The sequence below is a fragment of the Micromys minutus genome (genome assembly GCF_963924665.1).
Source record: "Micromys minutus genome assembly, chromosome: 8".
Lineage (NCBI taxonomy): Eukaryota > Metazoa > Chordata > Mammalia > Rodentia > Muridae > Micromys > Micromys minutus.
Window position 1 is genome coordinate 50,813,616 of NC_137977.1, and position 15,509 is coordinate 50,829,124.

The 15,509-nt window shown below is 46.5% G+C and overlaps 1 protein-coding gene across 4 annotated transcripts in view; it reads left to right on the forward strand.

Moving 5' to 3' along the window:
• Positions 1 to 12,185, forward strand: part of ZNF532 (zinc finger protein 532) — a 103,353-nt gene extending 91,168 nt beyond the window's left edge. For 3 of the 4 annotated variants that reach the window (XM_080920186.1, XM_080920185.1, XM_080920187.1), the window contains 3 exons: positions 6,006 to 6,118; positions 8,424 to 8,574; positions 9,806 to 12,185. In XM_080920186.1, the coding sequence (XP_080776312.1) occupies positions 6,006 to 6,118; positions 8,424 to 8,574; positions 9,806 to 10,300 (759 nt within the window). In that variant the 3' untranslated portion in view covers positions 10,301 to 12,185. Of the gene's footprint in view, positions 1 to 6,005; positions 6,119 to 8,423; positions 8,575 to 9,805 lie in introns of those variants that run through there. The other variant, XR_013975108.1, reaches the window with a different exon arrangement.
• Positions 12,186 to 15,509: the final 3,324 nt, after the last annotated feature.

The following is a 15,509-nucleotide window of genomic DNA, read 5'->3' on the forward strand; positions in this document are numbered from 1 at the left end:
TGAAAGCTGCTCAGCGGGAGCTCTGGGAACAAGTGTAAAGGACGGGGTCGCACTGTCTCCAGTATCCAATGTGAGGCTTGGGTTCTGTCTGCATGTAAGAAGAGATGGCCACTGAAGTGCTCCTTCAGTCTTGGGTCTTTCTGTCCCAAGGGTAATGCTGGCCGCATCTCCAGCCCCACTGCAGACTGTTCAAGGACCGTACAACCTTACCCACTGTCTTCTGCATCGTCGACTTTTCCCAGGCATTTGTAAAATCATAAAGCAGGCAATGGTATCTCTTACTGTAACAGCAGAACAAAAATTGTAACTTCTCAGCTGTTTTACCTTTCCATCTCTGTCTTGAACAGAGCTTGGGCAGGGCTCTGAGCCCTGGCTGTTGCTGTGTAAACTGGCCTTGAACTCAAGAGATCCACCTGCCTCTGCTCCCAAGTATGCCACACATGCCCAGCTCCACAGCAGGTACATTCAACGAAGCCAGGTTATGCTGATGATCTTCTGCTGAGCTGGTGGAGTTAGCAAGCACTCAGCAAGTCCCACCCCCAGGACACAGCAAGCCACCGTGTTCACATCATTGTGGTGGTGGGGGACAGCACAGGGGTGCTGGCTCCAGCAGATGTCCTGGAGAGCAGTGGGTGTCAGAGACAGGCTGAGATCCTGGTGTGCACCCATTACTGGCAGGGTCCTTTGTTGCTAGAGTGCCAGGTGTTGAGGTGTGTTGGGGAGCAGCAGGGACCACTGTCTGAGCTGCCTGGGGCCTGGGTTGGCTGTGTCCTTCTAAAGCTTGTCTTGCCCTTGCTCCCGATTGGTGTAGGCTGCCTGCCTGCTCCCAGGGCCTTGTTGGTTACCCCCACCCCACCCTGCCCCCCCAGCACTGGATTCTGCTCTCAGGACATTGGGCAGGAGTGCTTCCGTCTTGTAATCATTCTTTTCCCCTTATTTTTGTTCATTCACTACAATATCCCTTTACCGTTACTCTTCTCGAAGTTGGTCTCTCTCTCCGTAAGCCCCGTCCTTCTACCTTGGCCTGACCCACCCTTCCATTTCCTCAGTGCTGACTTGTGAAGGTCTGCAGCGGCTTTCTTGTCTGTGCTTTCTCGTGATTATGTCTGCCTTATAGGATGCTGTTTTCTTCTGGTGCCCTTTCTTTATTGACACCCCTGCTCGGTTCCTCCCATCCAGCTCTAAATGACAATGTGTTCTTTTTAAAAGACATACTTGTTTTGTGTGTGGGCACAGGAGGGTGGGTACAAGTGTGAGGGTCAGAGTACTACTGTGGGAGTCTGCTCTCCCTTCAACCATATAGGTTCTGGAAATGGAACTCAAATTATTAGGCCTCGCTGTGGCACCATTACTTACTAACGCATCCCACGGGCCTCAGGAGGTTCTTACTCAGTAATACATTAGATCTCCATGGTCCTAGGTCTGCATCACTGATATGGTTCGCTCTCTTGTCCCTGGCTTGCTGTTTCACATGGGTGTTGACCTTCAAGGGCCTTTCATAGTATACCTAAAATATAACTTTTTAAAAAACCAGATCCTTTGGGACATCAGGCAAATCCTCCACTGAGCTGCACTAGATCTCCAAGTGTGACTTGGGTTCTTCCTGTTCTCAACTCTACTTTGCTCCAGAAGGCGCTTAACTCATCCCCTCCCTGTGGTCATCTGCATTCAACTTATCCACGAAGCCTCCCAGCAGATCTTCACCTTTAAGAACTCTGCTGATCCTGCCATCTTCCCATCCTCTCTTACCCCACAAGCCCAGGGCCCTTCTGATTTTACATGCCACACAGTGACCCTTCTACTCTGTGACCCTTGCCTTCAAAAGGTGTCTTGTCACATGCCCTCACCATGGAGCCCAGACCTTCTTCTGTGATGTCCTCTCTCCCTCCCCTCACTCCCTGGAAACCTGCATGAAGGACTGGATTGGGCAGTTCACAAATGGCCAGCCCTCCTGAGACTTCACTGATCACTGGAGAGCAGGAGTCGTCCTGGAGATGGGTGCATAGACACCCATGGGTGATGATGGGATCAGAGGAGGTTTTGTCAAGGAGAACCAAAGAACCTCAAGATTTTCACAGCTTTTAAGCTTCATAGATGATGTTTAGGAATCCACGGTTAAGTACAGAGACATTTATCTCTACCTAACAGGAAGCTGAAATAATACAACAGTGAATAGAACATAAATTCTGGCCCACTTATGCAGTGAATCCTCTAAAGTTTTTCTCAACATATATTGTATATAGTCTAAGTAAAAATACACGTTTTTATAGACACAAGTAAGAAATGAATATCTATATTCAGAAAAGAAGTGTTATGAAATATAGCTTTAGACTGACCACTGTTCGATGGACAGGGTTTGAAGCAATCGTTATTCTATTTTGAAGTCAGCATTTGTTTTTAATTTTTACATTTAGTAGGGTGTGTGTGTGTGTGTGTGTGTGTGTGTGTGTGTGTCGAGTGCATGCGCTTGTGCATGTCCGTGAATGTGCACACACTTATGTGTGCAGTGGTGTGGGAGTGGACAACTTGTGGAAGTTGGTTTTCTCCCTTTCAGGTCATCAGGCTTGGCAGCAGGAACATTTACCCACTGGCCTTGTTACTTTTTTCCCTTTTATTTTAATTAATTGATTGATTAATTTTGAGACAGAGTCTCATTTGTAGCTCCAGCCACCCCAGAACACACTATGTTTACACCAGGCTACCCTTGAACTCACAGAGCTCTGCCTGCTTCTGCCTCCCAAGTGCTAGGATTAAAAGTGTTCACTAAACACCTGGCCATTTTATATATAATAAGATGGAGAGATGTGCAGGCCAGAGAGTCTGGAAGTGCCATCTTCGGAATGTGTGTTTCACTTGGGGATTGAAAGATGGATGATGTGAGCGTCAGCTGACCTGGAGGGTCCGCCCGCTGTCCAAGCCTTCCAGCCACCCAGTGTCTCCACGCCTCCATCTGTCGGTGGCAGCCATGCTTCTATCTCTGCCATCTGAGTACTGAGTAGAGTTTGCTCTGTGCCCAATACCGTATCTGGGTTGTCGCCTTTCCTCGGTAGGGCTTACTGCTATGTTTCTAGTACATACGCATAGACTGTTGGGATAGTTAATGTGTACCGAGCACTTCTGAAAAACAAGGCTCCCATGATGTGTAACTGGCAGCCTCTGTTCCCAGGGAGCTTTTGGAGGATAAAAACACCCAAGCACTCCTTTAAGAAAACCCCAAACATTAGGGGTTAGATACATCTGTACACAAATACTGTTTATTAATTGAACAGTTTTGCATTCAACCTAATGTTTTCAATAGCTTTATTCATCATCTTCTGCAAACCCGCAATCTTAATGTCCATCAGCTGGTAGGTGGGCCAGTGAACTAGGGTCTACTTATGTAAGTGGGCATTTATACAACTGGGGTATTGATATGTGAGGGGCATTTCTCTGAAGTGAAAAGGAAAATTAAAGAGAATTAGCCATGCATTGTGCTGGGCTCCTGTTACACTGTGGGGTGGCCCATTTGCACTACAGGTACACAAAGCAAAATGAGAGGCATAGAGAAGGGGGTGTAGCTGTCGGACTGGGCTGAACACAAAGGGCCCGAGGGACTGTGGAGAGTAACTTACCCGTTCTGTATCTTGATTGACATGGCCTAACTCAGCTGTATTCATGTTCTCTAAATATTTATTTTAATTTATATGTGTGTATGTGCCCACTGAGGTCAGAAGAAGGTATCAGACCCCCTGGAACTGAACTTCTAGGCAGTTGTGAGCTGCCTGATTTGGGAAATATTCTGATGCAGTTGAAGTTCTGATTCAGTGTAGCTTTGGAATCAGTCGGCGTGCTGCTATTTGCTGATGGCTGTCAAGGGGGCTTCTTGAACATCTGTGGAACATGCCCTTGCCTCCTTCTCATTAAATTTAATCTTGAAAGACATTTTGGTCATCCCCTGTGCTAACAGGTGCGTGTTCCAAGAGTATCCCTCAGGAAATAGTGGAGTGACTGCTTCCAGAGATCCACCACACACAGTCTAAGTGGTGCTGACAGTTCGTGCACTTGGAGCAAGGACTCTACCAGCTGAGCTATATTCCCAGCCGTGGTTGTCATCTTGGAATACAGTTCAGGTTTATGTTTTCCTAACCTCGAAGGTTGCTAGCTCTGTGAAAATGAACTCAGAACAAGGCTGCTTCTCACCTACTGTCCCCTGAGAGCATCCCCACTGGCACTTCCTTATTAAGAGCTGTCTTTGATGTTAATATAAAACATTAAACCCGTCACCATAGTAAGTCCAGTCCCAGGCAGTCCAGTCTCCCGCCTCTGTACCCTCTAGAGGTGCTATCACATGTCACATTCTGAGTCTGCTATTTGACAGAGATGTTGTTTAGAAAGCACTCTTGTGTCTAAATTCAAAAGTTAATCTGATAGATACAAGATTAATAGGGGAATTAAGTCTGGCTTTTAAAATATTGTTATCGAAGCAACTATTTGTTGATGATTCTGTGCTTAAAGCTTTATTCTGAAGTGGATATTTGCTCCCTCTTGTTGTTTGGCTATTTAAGTGGAGTAAGGATTACTAATGGTTTGCTCTGTGTAATCTGAAATTGCCTATGATCCTAGAATTCAGGAGAGTGAGTCAGGAGAATCATGCATTTGAAACCAGCCTAGACTACATTGCTTATCTTAAAAGAAAATAAAAATTATGGGGGAAATCCTTAGGAGGTGTCAGTTACACCAGGACCAAGACAATTTATAAAACATTTAGTTGGGCTCATGGTTTCAGAGGGTTAGGATCCATGATGGCAGGAAACAGGAACAGCTGAGAGTTTATCTTTTAAAGCTGAACCTCCAGTTTGCTTCAAGGGTCCTGCACAGAGGGACATTGACTGGCACACTGCCTCTAACCAAAGTGGGAGACTTTTCTGTGTAGTACTTGGGATTTAACTAGGGCCTTATGCGCTAGATACTCTACCACTTAGTTTTAAACCCAGCCTGGAAACTTAATTATGAAAAGAGTTATTTTTACCAGTAGTTTTTAAGTATTTTCATCCAGTATGATATCTCATTTGTAAATACTCTCTCATACACATTAGGAGGCAGCCCTACTGAAAGTGCCCTTCAGAGTTCTATGTTCCCAAGATAACCATGTGCATCTTACAAAACCAAGGTCTTCTAGAAAACTTCCCTTATAGAATGAGTAGTGACCACTGAAGAACAACGTTTTTAAATGTTTAAAACCAGCCAGTGATTCAACATGGCACACTGAAAAGGCAACGTTTCTCATTCACAACTATTCAAGTGATGGTTTTGCTCGGTAGTTATTTTCTTGAAAATAATATTTATATTCTATAACAAAAACCTGGGTGTTCGTGGTAGATTGAAAAAATGTTAAGTATTTAGGGTATGAAAAATTCCATTCTCCTAAAATGGGCTGTTTCCTAGATGACCCAGTACTGCACTGTTTTGCAATTTGAGGTTTTATTTCATGTGAATGAGTGTTTTGCCTGAATGTTTGTCTGCGTATCATGTGCACGTAGTACCATAGAGGCTGGAACAGGGTGGCTGCTTACCTGGAACTGCAGTTACAGACACTTGTGAGTTGCTCTGTGGGTGCTGGGAATTAAAACCTGGTCCCTTAACTACTCTGTGGGTCTTAGTCACCGAGCCATCTCTCCAGCCCTATAATTACATTTTTTTCAAAGAACTTTATAGTTTTGTTAGTTTTTATGATGTTTTAGGGCTACGGTGACTCAGTGGTAGAACAGTTACTTAGCATGCCCATGTTTCAATAACCAGTGTTGCAAAATGCCAGTTTAAATACGTCAGGTGATCCAAGCACAGCGGTGCCCATGTTTAATTCCAGTTCCTGGGGATCAGAGGGAGACGGATCTCTGTGAGTCTACAGAGTGAGTTCCAGGACAGCCAGAGCTACACAGTGAGACCCTGCCTCGAGACACCCATCAGTCCATCAGTTGACTTTTGCCTCCACAGTCTTAAGGGGCCCTCTCTTCTCTCCCGCACAGCAAATGAAGAAGCACCCCTGCCGCCAGTGTGACAAGTCTTTCAGCTCCTCCCACAGCCTGTGCCGCCACAACCGCATCAAGCACAAAGGCATCAGGAAGGTTTACGCCTGCTCGTAAGTCTCACTGTCTGCCATGGGCGCACAGAGAAAGGGTTGTAGCCCAAGAAGCTTCTCGGGTTTTGCTATTTACTTTTGATTCATCCTCTGCTATGGTCTCACTTGTATCCTGCTTCTGTGTGTGTGTTCCCCTCATCACATGTAAAGGAAGAGAGTGGTGTCACATGCACTCATGCACACACACACATACACAAGCATGTTTAGCAACAGTGTTCTGTTACTAAGTAGGGCATGTTTGTATAGGCTGTGTTTCCATGTGCACAGTGGATGAGATGCCCCTCACTTATTGACTGGATCATGTGCTATATAGATTTGGGGTTGATCTACTTCGGTGGTAAGCTAAAAAGGGGTCTCATTTGTACACTTAGCTGTAGCCCAGACTGTGGCCATCTGACTGCAGCCTGCCCCCTAAGTTAGAAGTATCACTGTTGGCTGGGATCACATGTGAGGGTGTGAAGGGCCAATGTAAACTCACCCACCAGCAGTCAGCCATACATTGCCTCTTGTATGAGATGAGCAGGCTGTGGTTTATTGTCAGTGGGAAATCTGTATCTCTCTGTCAATCCTCACATGTAAAGTGACCTGACAGGACAAAGCACTGCTCATAAGAGGACCAGGGATGGGAGAGATGACTCTGCAGTTAGGAGCACTTGTGTCTGCAGAAGACTTGAGTTCGATTCTTAGCACCTAGGAATGCTACATGGTAATTTACAACCACTGTGACCAGTTCCAAGGAATCCAGTACGTCCATCTGACCTCCACAGGCACCAAGCATGCATTTGGTGCACACATACATGCCCACAAAACACTGACACATAAAATATAGGGAGAGGGAGGGATGGAGAGCGAGGGCAGGTGCAGAGCCAGTGGAACCCAGCGATTGTGCTCAGACTCAGGCTCCACGGGCCTCATGGTGGTATGAGAGTTTGCTGAGCCTTGGGCAGTTAGAGAACATTTTCTAGATAGAAAATGAACGTGTGGAGCAATGTGTGAGGCCACAACATCACAAAGTCCGTGTTGACACAGTAAGAGATTCCCCACCCCCAGCTGATTGACTAATAGCCAAACCCCATAAGGGAGCCAGTTTGATGCCTCGATGCCTCTCCTCGGTGAGCCAGGATGCTCACTCCATCAGCCTGACAGTGCAGGGTTAATCCCCAGAGCCGCTTAGGGTGAAGGGAAGAGCTGATTCTACAGGGTTGTCTCTGGCCCTACACATGTACCATAGTATGCACAAGCTGAGTGTGCACGTGCGCACACACACACACACACAAAGGAAAAGAGATCAAATCTTTTATGCTTTAGAACAGCTCTTGCTGCCTCCCCACAGAGGGTCTCTAATATGAAGTCACCAGCATCTGGGGACGGTCATTAACAAATCCCCAGATGCCTTTAAAGGTAACAAATTGGGTTCTAAAGATGGGAGATACTGACACCCTTCACAAGGCACTGGGTTTTATGTTTTTGTTTTGTTTTGGGGGGTGCTTTTAGAGAGAGGTTCTCACTCTTTAGTGCAGGTTAGTCGCAAACTCTAACCCTTTGTCCTGTCTTCCTGCTTTTAGTGCTGTCCCTTATGTCTGACATAGAACACCCATAGTCAGTGTGGCCATTAGCCTGTTTAAAGTTGGTTTTGGACTGTTTTAGGAAAATAGTGAATTAACACCTTTCCAGGAAATCATTTTTGTAGTGTACAAAACTTAAGTAATTTACCTCTCATTGATATCTCTGCATTTTAATCTCATGAATGGATATAAGCATTTCCAGGTACAAACACAAGTTGCATTTGTGCCTTGAGGAATCTAGGCTAACATCATCTGACATGCAGAGAAGACAGAAGCGTCTCTCATGTAAACTCCAAGGGCTGCTCTGTACCCCTGTAAAGAAAATAGAAATCCAGTATTTTCCAGTTATGTTTTTAAGATTGAAGCCACCTAGAATTACAAATTAAGTAATGCTTTAGCCAAGCCTAACCAAACATTCTGTGTAACAGAAGCAGGCTGTTCCGTGAAGTCTCAGCGCTTGAGACATGGTGCAGGCGTTAAGAGCGCTGTTCCTTCACAGCCACCTGTAACTGCAGCTCCAGGGGGTGTACTTGTGCACATGTGATATGCACACACGGAAATGCGCTCCTTTAATCAGTACCTTTTACAGAAGCCTAGGGGTAGGACCTTTCACGGTAGGGCACGGGAGTCAGAGCACTGCTTATTCTGTTTGGAGGCCCCGGTGTCAGCTCTGCCTTCCTGAGCCTCTGCAGCGGGTAGCCCTCGGCAGCCATGGTTTCCCTCTTGTCTCGTGCTCACAGGCACTGCCCAGACTCCCGGCGGACCTTCACCAAGAGGCTGATGCTGGAGAAGCACATTCAGCTGATGCACGGGATCAAGGACCCTGACGTAAAGGAGCTGAGCGATGACGTGACCAATGAGGAGGAAGTGGAGATAAAGGAGGATGCCAAGGTCAGACATCTCTGCTCTGCTCTCACCTGTGCTGACTAGTGTTCCCTGGTCACTCGCAGCAGCATCTTGTGTAGTCATAGCTCGAGTCAGATCTTGTCCTTGCAGCCCTTCCCAGCTCCCAACTGCTCCTGAAAAATAACCTTTTGAAAGATCTCTTAATCTAACTCAAAAAATTAGGCATGTCATTGACTTGGGGAAATTGTCCGTTAAGGAAACACATTAATCAGACGCTATTCTGGCCGTGTCAGAGGTGGCAGGTGTTCAGAGTGACTCCGGAAAGGGAGAAGATCAGCTTTCACACCCACACCATAGTCTTTCTTTATGGGTAGCGAGCCTTGGTCAGCTGACGTGGGTCTATGCCGGAGCCCATGCACATGGCGTTAGAGTTACAGAAAGCACGGCACGGCAGCTTTCCCTGGCTTTGGTGCCAGGATCTGGCAGCAGCAGTCACTGGGTGAGCATCTGGTCAGGGCAGTCAGGTGGGTGTGGCATTAGAACAGGTCTTCCGCACAGGAAGTTAAGTGTGCTCAGAGATAACTGCAAATATAGACCACAGAGTGTGCCCTATTCCAGAGGATGCAGAAGTGGAGGCATCTGGGATTTAGAGAGCTAGAGAAGGAAAAAAGCAGCTCCAGAGGGGACATGTGACAAAGAGAACTAGAAGGACAGTTGCTGGGGTAGGACCAGTGCTGGGTCCATGGGGTCTCTTAGTCCCCTCTAGTCACAATAAAACCATGTGTCCCATGTCCTCTCCCATGAGGTAGGCACTCCTCTCTCTCCCTTGGCCTAAGTGTGCTGTATTTCCTGTTTCTGTCCAACACACTGTCCTCTAAGCATGCAGGCCTTGCTCCCACTTGAGCTTTCACACTTAACTTCTAGTGTCAGAACAAGGCTCACTCATCACCCGTCATGACCCTCCATGACCCCCCCCCCCCCGTGTTTTGCCACAGGAGCCCTTTCCCTATGCCCTTGCTCTGTCTTCTGAAGTGTGGAAGGCCTACGCTGCTGCTGCTCCCCTGCAGCCCAAGGCCATGAAGGCACTGCTGTGCACCGTGACTCCTAGACACATGGAAATGCCTCCTATTTGTGGGGCAGTGGAATAGTGGGAATTCACACCGTTAGGCCTCCAGTCCTTCTCTAGCCAGTATCTGCTTATGTCAGGCATAAAAACCACCATCTTCAGTTGTATCTTTTTTTTTTATCTTGGTCCCGCCTTGCCACCCCAACAAAGGTTCCCAGTCCCAAGCGGAAGTTGGAGGAGCCGGTTTTAGAGTTCAGGCCTCCCAGAGGAGCCATCACTCAGCCACTGAAGAAACTGAAAATCAATGTCTTTAAGGTCCACAAGTGTGCCGTGTGTGGCTTCACCACCGAGAACCTGCTGCAGTTCCATGAACACATCCCTCAGCACAAGTCGGACGGCTCCTCCTACCAGTGCCGCGAGTGCGGGCTCTGCTACACGTCCCATGTCTCCCTGTCCAGGCACCTCTTCATCGTGCACAAGCTGAAGGAGCCGCAGCCCGTGTCCAAGCAGAACGGGGCCGGAGAGGACAGCCAGCAGGAGAATAAGCCCAGCCCTGAGGACGAGGCTGCTGAGGGTGCCGTGTCAGACAGGAAGTGCAAAGTGTGCGCCAAAACTTTTGAAACGGAAGCTGCCTTAAACACACACATGAGGACACATGGCATGGCCTTCATCAAATCCAAAAGAATGAGTTCAGCTGAAAAATAGCCACAGAACTCCCATGAGAGCAACCCCTCTCCACATAGGAATTGAAAACAAGACGTTTTTGTTACCAAAAGTTTGCAGTATAACAGAGTTAACAGCACTGTCTAAGCTGTCGAAATAGACTCTGGCCCTCTCACCTCAGATGGATTCCTTCCCATAAGTGTTCAGGCAGTATTTGAGTTTTAAAGAGTTTGTATATATTTAAATAACGTTTTATACTCTTTGTTACATGTTTGTATCAGTATTTGGTGGAAAATGTTTTGAGGTTTTGGTTTTTTTGTTTTTGGTTTTTTTTTTTTTTTTGTGTGTGTGTGGGTGTGTGTTAGGATTCTCTTTTTTTGTACTGTTTCTTTAAAACGGAGTTCTTAGTAACAGGGGCAGTTCCTGAATTCAAACCAACCATTTTGTATGTTACGAATTTGAATGAGTTCAGTAATTACAGGCTTTCATGCCTTTTTTAGTGTTTTTAATTTTTAGAACTCGCCACATAAATTATAGGTGATCGTGGGTCTCACAACACTAGCAACTTTTAAGTGTCTTAGCACCACACTCAGCGTGCCTGCGCCTAGCAACCGAGGGCTCCAAGGACAGCACCACCCAGGTGAGGGCGTAGCCCGAGCCATCCCAGACAGCGTCTGAAGCAGCCTTACAGGCCTCCTCTTCCACAGTGGGTAAAAGAGGCCAGGAATCCAGTAGGGAGTGCAGGCATCCTTAATTCCAACTGGGAGAATGAGAAAGAAGGGGTTCATAACGGGGAGAAAATGGAGCTGGCCATTTTTCTGGGTGAGTTTGCAAGGCTAACTTACAGGGCACGAGGAGGCAGGCTAAGAAAAGGCTAGCCTGTGGTCAAGTTGAAAGTCGTAGGTGGTCCTGTAGCTCTGTGTCAGGTTTTGTCATGGAACTCACCAACTATTCTAGAGACACATACTACAAGAGTATCAAGTATTTCTTTGGCTCTTGACAGGAACGGAAAGGCGTGGTTGACTTAACCCTTTGTGTCTACACGGTTGGTGTTTCCTGTTCTGGGTGCTACTGCCAAATGTTCTGGTACTTAGCGTCGGGATGCACAGCCTCACCACTGACCTAGCAATGCAGCAGCCTATACTCTGCAGCTGGCCACAGAAGAGCCACCAGGCTTCTGGAGTCGTTTCAGCACCCTTTCACGGCCGCCTGACTGGAGCACTGCCTAGGTGCTCCACGTCACACCCCTGTATCGTTCTCTGAGAAAGCTATCTATTTTGGTTATTGTTTTGTGTTTTCCGTTGCATTTTGTATCTTGTATTTATCTCCCAATACGTTTTGTACTTTTGTCTTCCTAAAGGAAGCAATGCATTTGTGTACATAGACACGTGCATGTTAGACTGTAGTCCATGTTCGGTTCCTTGAGAGGTCTTGCTGCTGTCGGGTGTGCACCCTGCACAGTCGTGACTGTATTCAACCCATTTCACGTGTAAATAAACGAGGAACATCTGGCCCTTGAGCTTCTTCAATAGAGTTATTGGTGGGTCTCTGACATCCTAAAATTTGGGGAGTGACTCATCTGGGGCCAGGCTGCGGAATACTGCAGCATTCTTTCCACTCTGAAGAATGGCTTCTCATTCTCGTCGGCGGTCAGCTCTCTCCTCAGCCGCTTTCTGTCGACTCCATCGGTACAACCCAAGGGTGTGACATGTTCCTCAGCTCGAAGTGTAATTGCTGTTGCGTGTTACATCTCCACTGCTCCCATTTGAACCTTGCAATAAGCCTGCGCGGCCGCCACGCAGGTCTGTACAGCTTCCAGTTGGGGAAGCTGCGCTCCGGTTCAGCTCTTCGCCTGACCCCCCCATAGCTGGTAAGTGGCTTTGCATATTAGAACCCAAATATTTTGCTCTCGGTCTACGCCCCACTCTCTGTGGTTATGTACATATTGACAAATATTCATTTATTCAACAAATAAAGTTATGTGCAAAAACACCATAGTCAAACTTTTGTTTGGGGAACTTTGGCTTTTTAGACATTTTATTTTTACTTACATGCTTGTCTGTCTGTGTGAGCAGACATTTGCGCACAGGTGCTGCACAGAGGTCAGGGCTGTCCGGTCTGGGAAACTGGGTTACAGGCGCCTGCAAACCAGGTACCCAGTATGTCGCTGGCAACCAAACACAGGATCTCTGCAGAGGCAGAAGCTCAGAAGCACTGAGAGCCATCTCTCCAGGCCTACACTACAGCTTTTACAAGATAACCTGGAAGTGCTTCTACTTTTAAATAGCCAAGATCTCTTGATAATGTAGAATTAAGACCTGTTAAACGTTTAGTTTTGAAGGGTTACAAGAATGGCTCTTTAAAATGCACAGAGGCTCACAACAGAAATCGGAACCCAGGTCATGGAACTGGCATTCAAGGGCTGTGCCTTGCAGGAAAGCGTGGCCAGCCAGAATTGATGAACTCAAGGACAGATCTTGAGGAAATTTCCCGGAATACAGCAGTGATTAGGACCTGGAGCTTGTAGCAGCCATTGAAGAAATCCAGAGATACAGTGAGAGGGCCCAGTGGTGGCTTTGTAGACATTCTAGATAGGGGACCAGAGTCCTGGAAAAGCCAGAAGGGAGCATTTTGACCGTTATCTCTCTGTAGTTACTGATGCTAAGCGTGGACATTTGAGAGAAGATTGAGCAACTAGATGTCAGGTTTTTTGTTTTGTTTTGTTTTGTTTTTTTTTTTTTGCATTTTTCTTATTTCCTGTGATTACTGTGAGTTGACTGAGGGAGGTATGGCTTCCTAACACCTCACCCCATTTTTCCACTGGTCTGGGAACTGCAAGGGGGATGTTGGTCCAGAAGTAACAGTTGGGAAAAGCAGTGTGTCCCTGCAGAGTCAGGAAGAGCTATCTTCCCATGACGGCCATGACAGGAATTGTTGCTGGAGCTGTGTGTTGGCGCAGCATGAGCCAGGGATGCAGTGTGGACCCAGAGGCTTCTGTTGTGATCCAGTTTTCTGAATTAGGGAGAAGAGCGTTTCATACACTAAAACGCAGGAAAAGAAGTTGCATTAGAAAGCGCAAACATATTTCAAGCTGGAGATTGAGATGAAATACTAAGAGAAGAGCTTGACTTGAGTTTTAGATACGCATTTAAGACAGGTCTGTGTCTCTAGTTGGACAACTCTGTGTTAACAGTAACAGTAACAGCAATGCCCAGGGGAGAATAGCAGCCCGTGATACTGACAAGAAAAGACAAAGAGGAAAGCATAGACCCGTCCACATGGCCACACACCCAGCAGATTCCTCCCTTCCACCGTGTAAAATCTGAAGACTGCACCTCCTACGGGGTGGCTTTGGCAGCTGCATTTCGCCAGCATCTCTGGGCTTGTGTGATCCCATCTCCAGGTCTGACCAACAGTGAAATTTGCACTTGACAGCGGTGGGCAGCTAGTTCGAACATAAGATGTATTAATAGACTCCTGCTGGGAGCACTTAAAAAGTGCCAACGTGGGAGAGGAAATAAAGGAAATGTGCTGAAGAATTCGCTGACTTGTAGGTCTCTTTACCCAGGAAGGTGGTCTGACAGTACAGTGTGCCAGGTCCATGGGGTTTCAGATGCTGCAATGCTCAGACAGTAGCGCTGAGCCTTAGGCCTTCTAGTAAAACCTTGGTTCCTCGTCAAGCACAGTTCTGCCCTCCTTAAATGGTTCATTTGACCTTTTTCTCCTTGGTATCTCCCCCCAACCCCCACACTATGAGCCTCACATCAGTACCAAGTCAATTATAAACATAACGGGTGTGGTTACATAACCTGTAGATGCACAAAACATACACAGGGACTCAAAGCTACCACAACAGAAAACCACTAGACCACAAAGGAAGACAGCAAGCGGAAGATGCTGAAGTAGAACCCTCAAGCCAGGAAACAAATGAGCCCCCGTTAACCACAAGTTCTTGACTACCACTGCTGCTTTGTGTACCAACTGGTTATGTTCCTCAATGAAGCAGCAAGCTTTTAATAAAAGCTCAACTGTATGCTCCCTGCAGGAGAATCACCATCGCAGGTACACAAGGACTGGAAATGGAAATGGTTGACTATGCATACAGGAGACATGAGGGCGTTGGGGCTATTAAGTCATAATAAACTTAAGTGGAAAACTAAAGAGACAAAAGGATCTGTAAGGAAAAAGATGGATTTCATCCACAGATTGTGCCAACTGTAAATGTAAATGCACCCAGCACTAAGCCCCTATGCATACTAATAAGCTGTTAATAGATTTGGAGAGAGAGAGATGCTGTACTAGAAATATAGCAGGGGTTTAATGTCCAGAGTCAGTGATGGTTACTCCCAGACCAAGCTATTGGGGAAACATTGGACTTTGTACCAAATGGATCTAAAAAACAAAAACATTGACAGTACATTTCGCCCAGCATCACCAGGTTATATACGCAGGAGACATTCTCCAGGACTGTTACTTTAGAACGAGTGTCAACAAGTTTGTAAGGACTAAGAACAGCGAGTGCCTTTTCTGGCCACAGCTCAGGAAGATAATCAGAGACATCTTGAAATATCCAGTTAGAAATTACAAAGGAAACCAGGAAGTTGGCTACATGAAAAGGAAGACAACCAAAGCCTGTGGGCCACAATAAGAGCAGCTGTAAGAGGAAAATGCAGAGCAATACATGATTCTCTCCTTCTTTGGGAGCACTTCTGGGTTAGCCAGTTATTATTCTATAGTTACCACTCCCCCCAAAACACTCATTCTAATTATATGGGCCTTGGTCCATGTGGCTTGAACATGAGGCTAAATTTGAAATGTGGTTAATGTCAGTTTTCTCTGTGCATTCTCCAAAGTCCTAATGGGTCCTGGGGATGTACCGTCATACTAAATCTCATAGGATGCAGCCATCATGCTAAACCTCGTACCAGTAACCCCAGAATGTGGAAGGTTGGGGGAAGAAGATAGCCATGGTTTTGAAAGCTGACCTGAGCTATAATGGTTTCAAAGTGTGCTACACAGAGGGAGACCCCATTGCAAACAAAGCTTCACCCCCTCGATCTATTAGGTGATGAAACTTGTATAACCAGCTCTCTCTCTCTCTCTCTCTCTCTCTCTCTCTCTCTCTCTCTCTCTCTCTCTCTCTCTCTCTCTCTCTTTCTCTCTCTCTTCCTGACCATCTGCTAACTGATGTTTTCTCTCTTCTTTGGAAGGGCAGATCTGGGGTATCTGACTTAGATCTTGTAGATTTTCA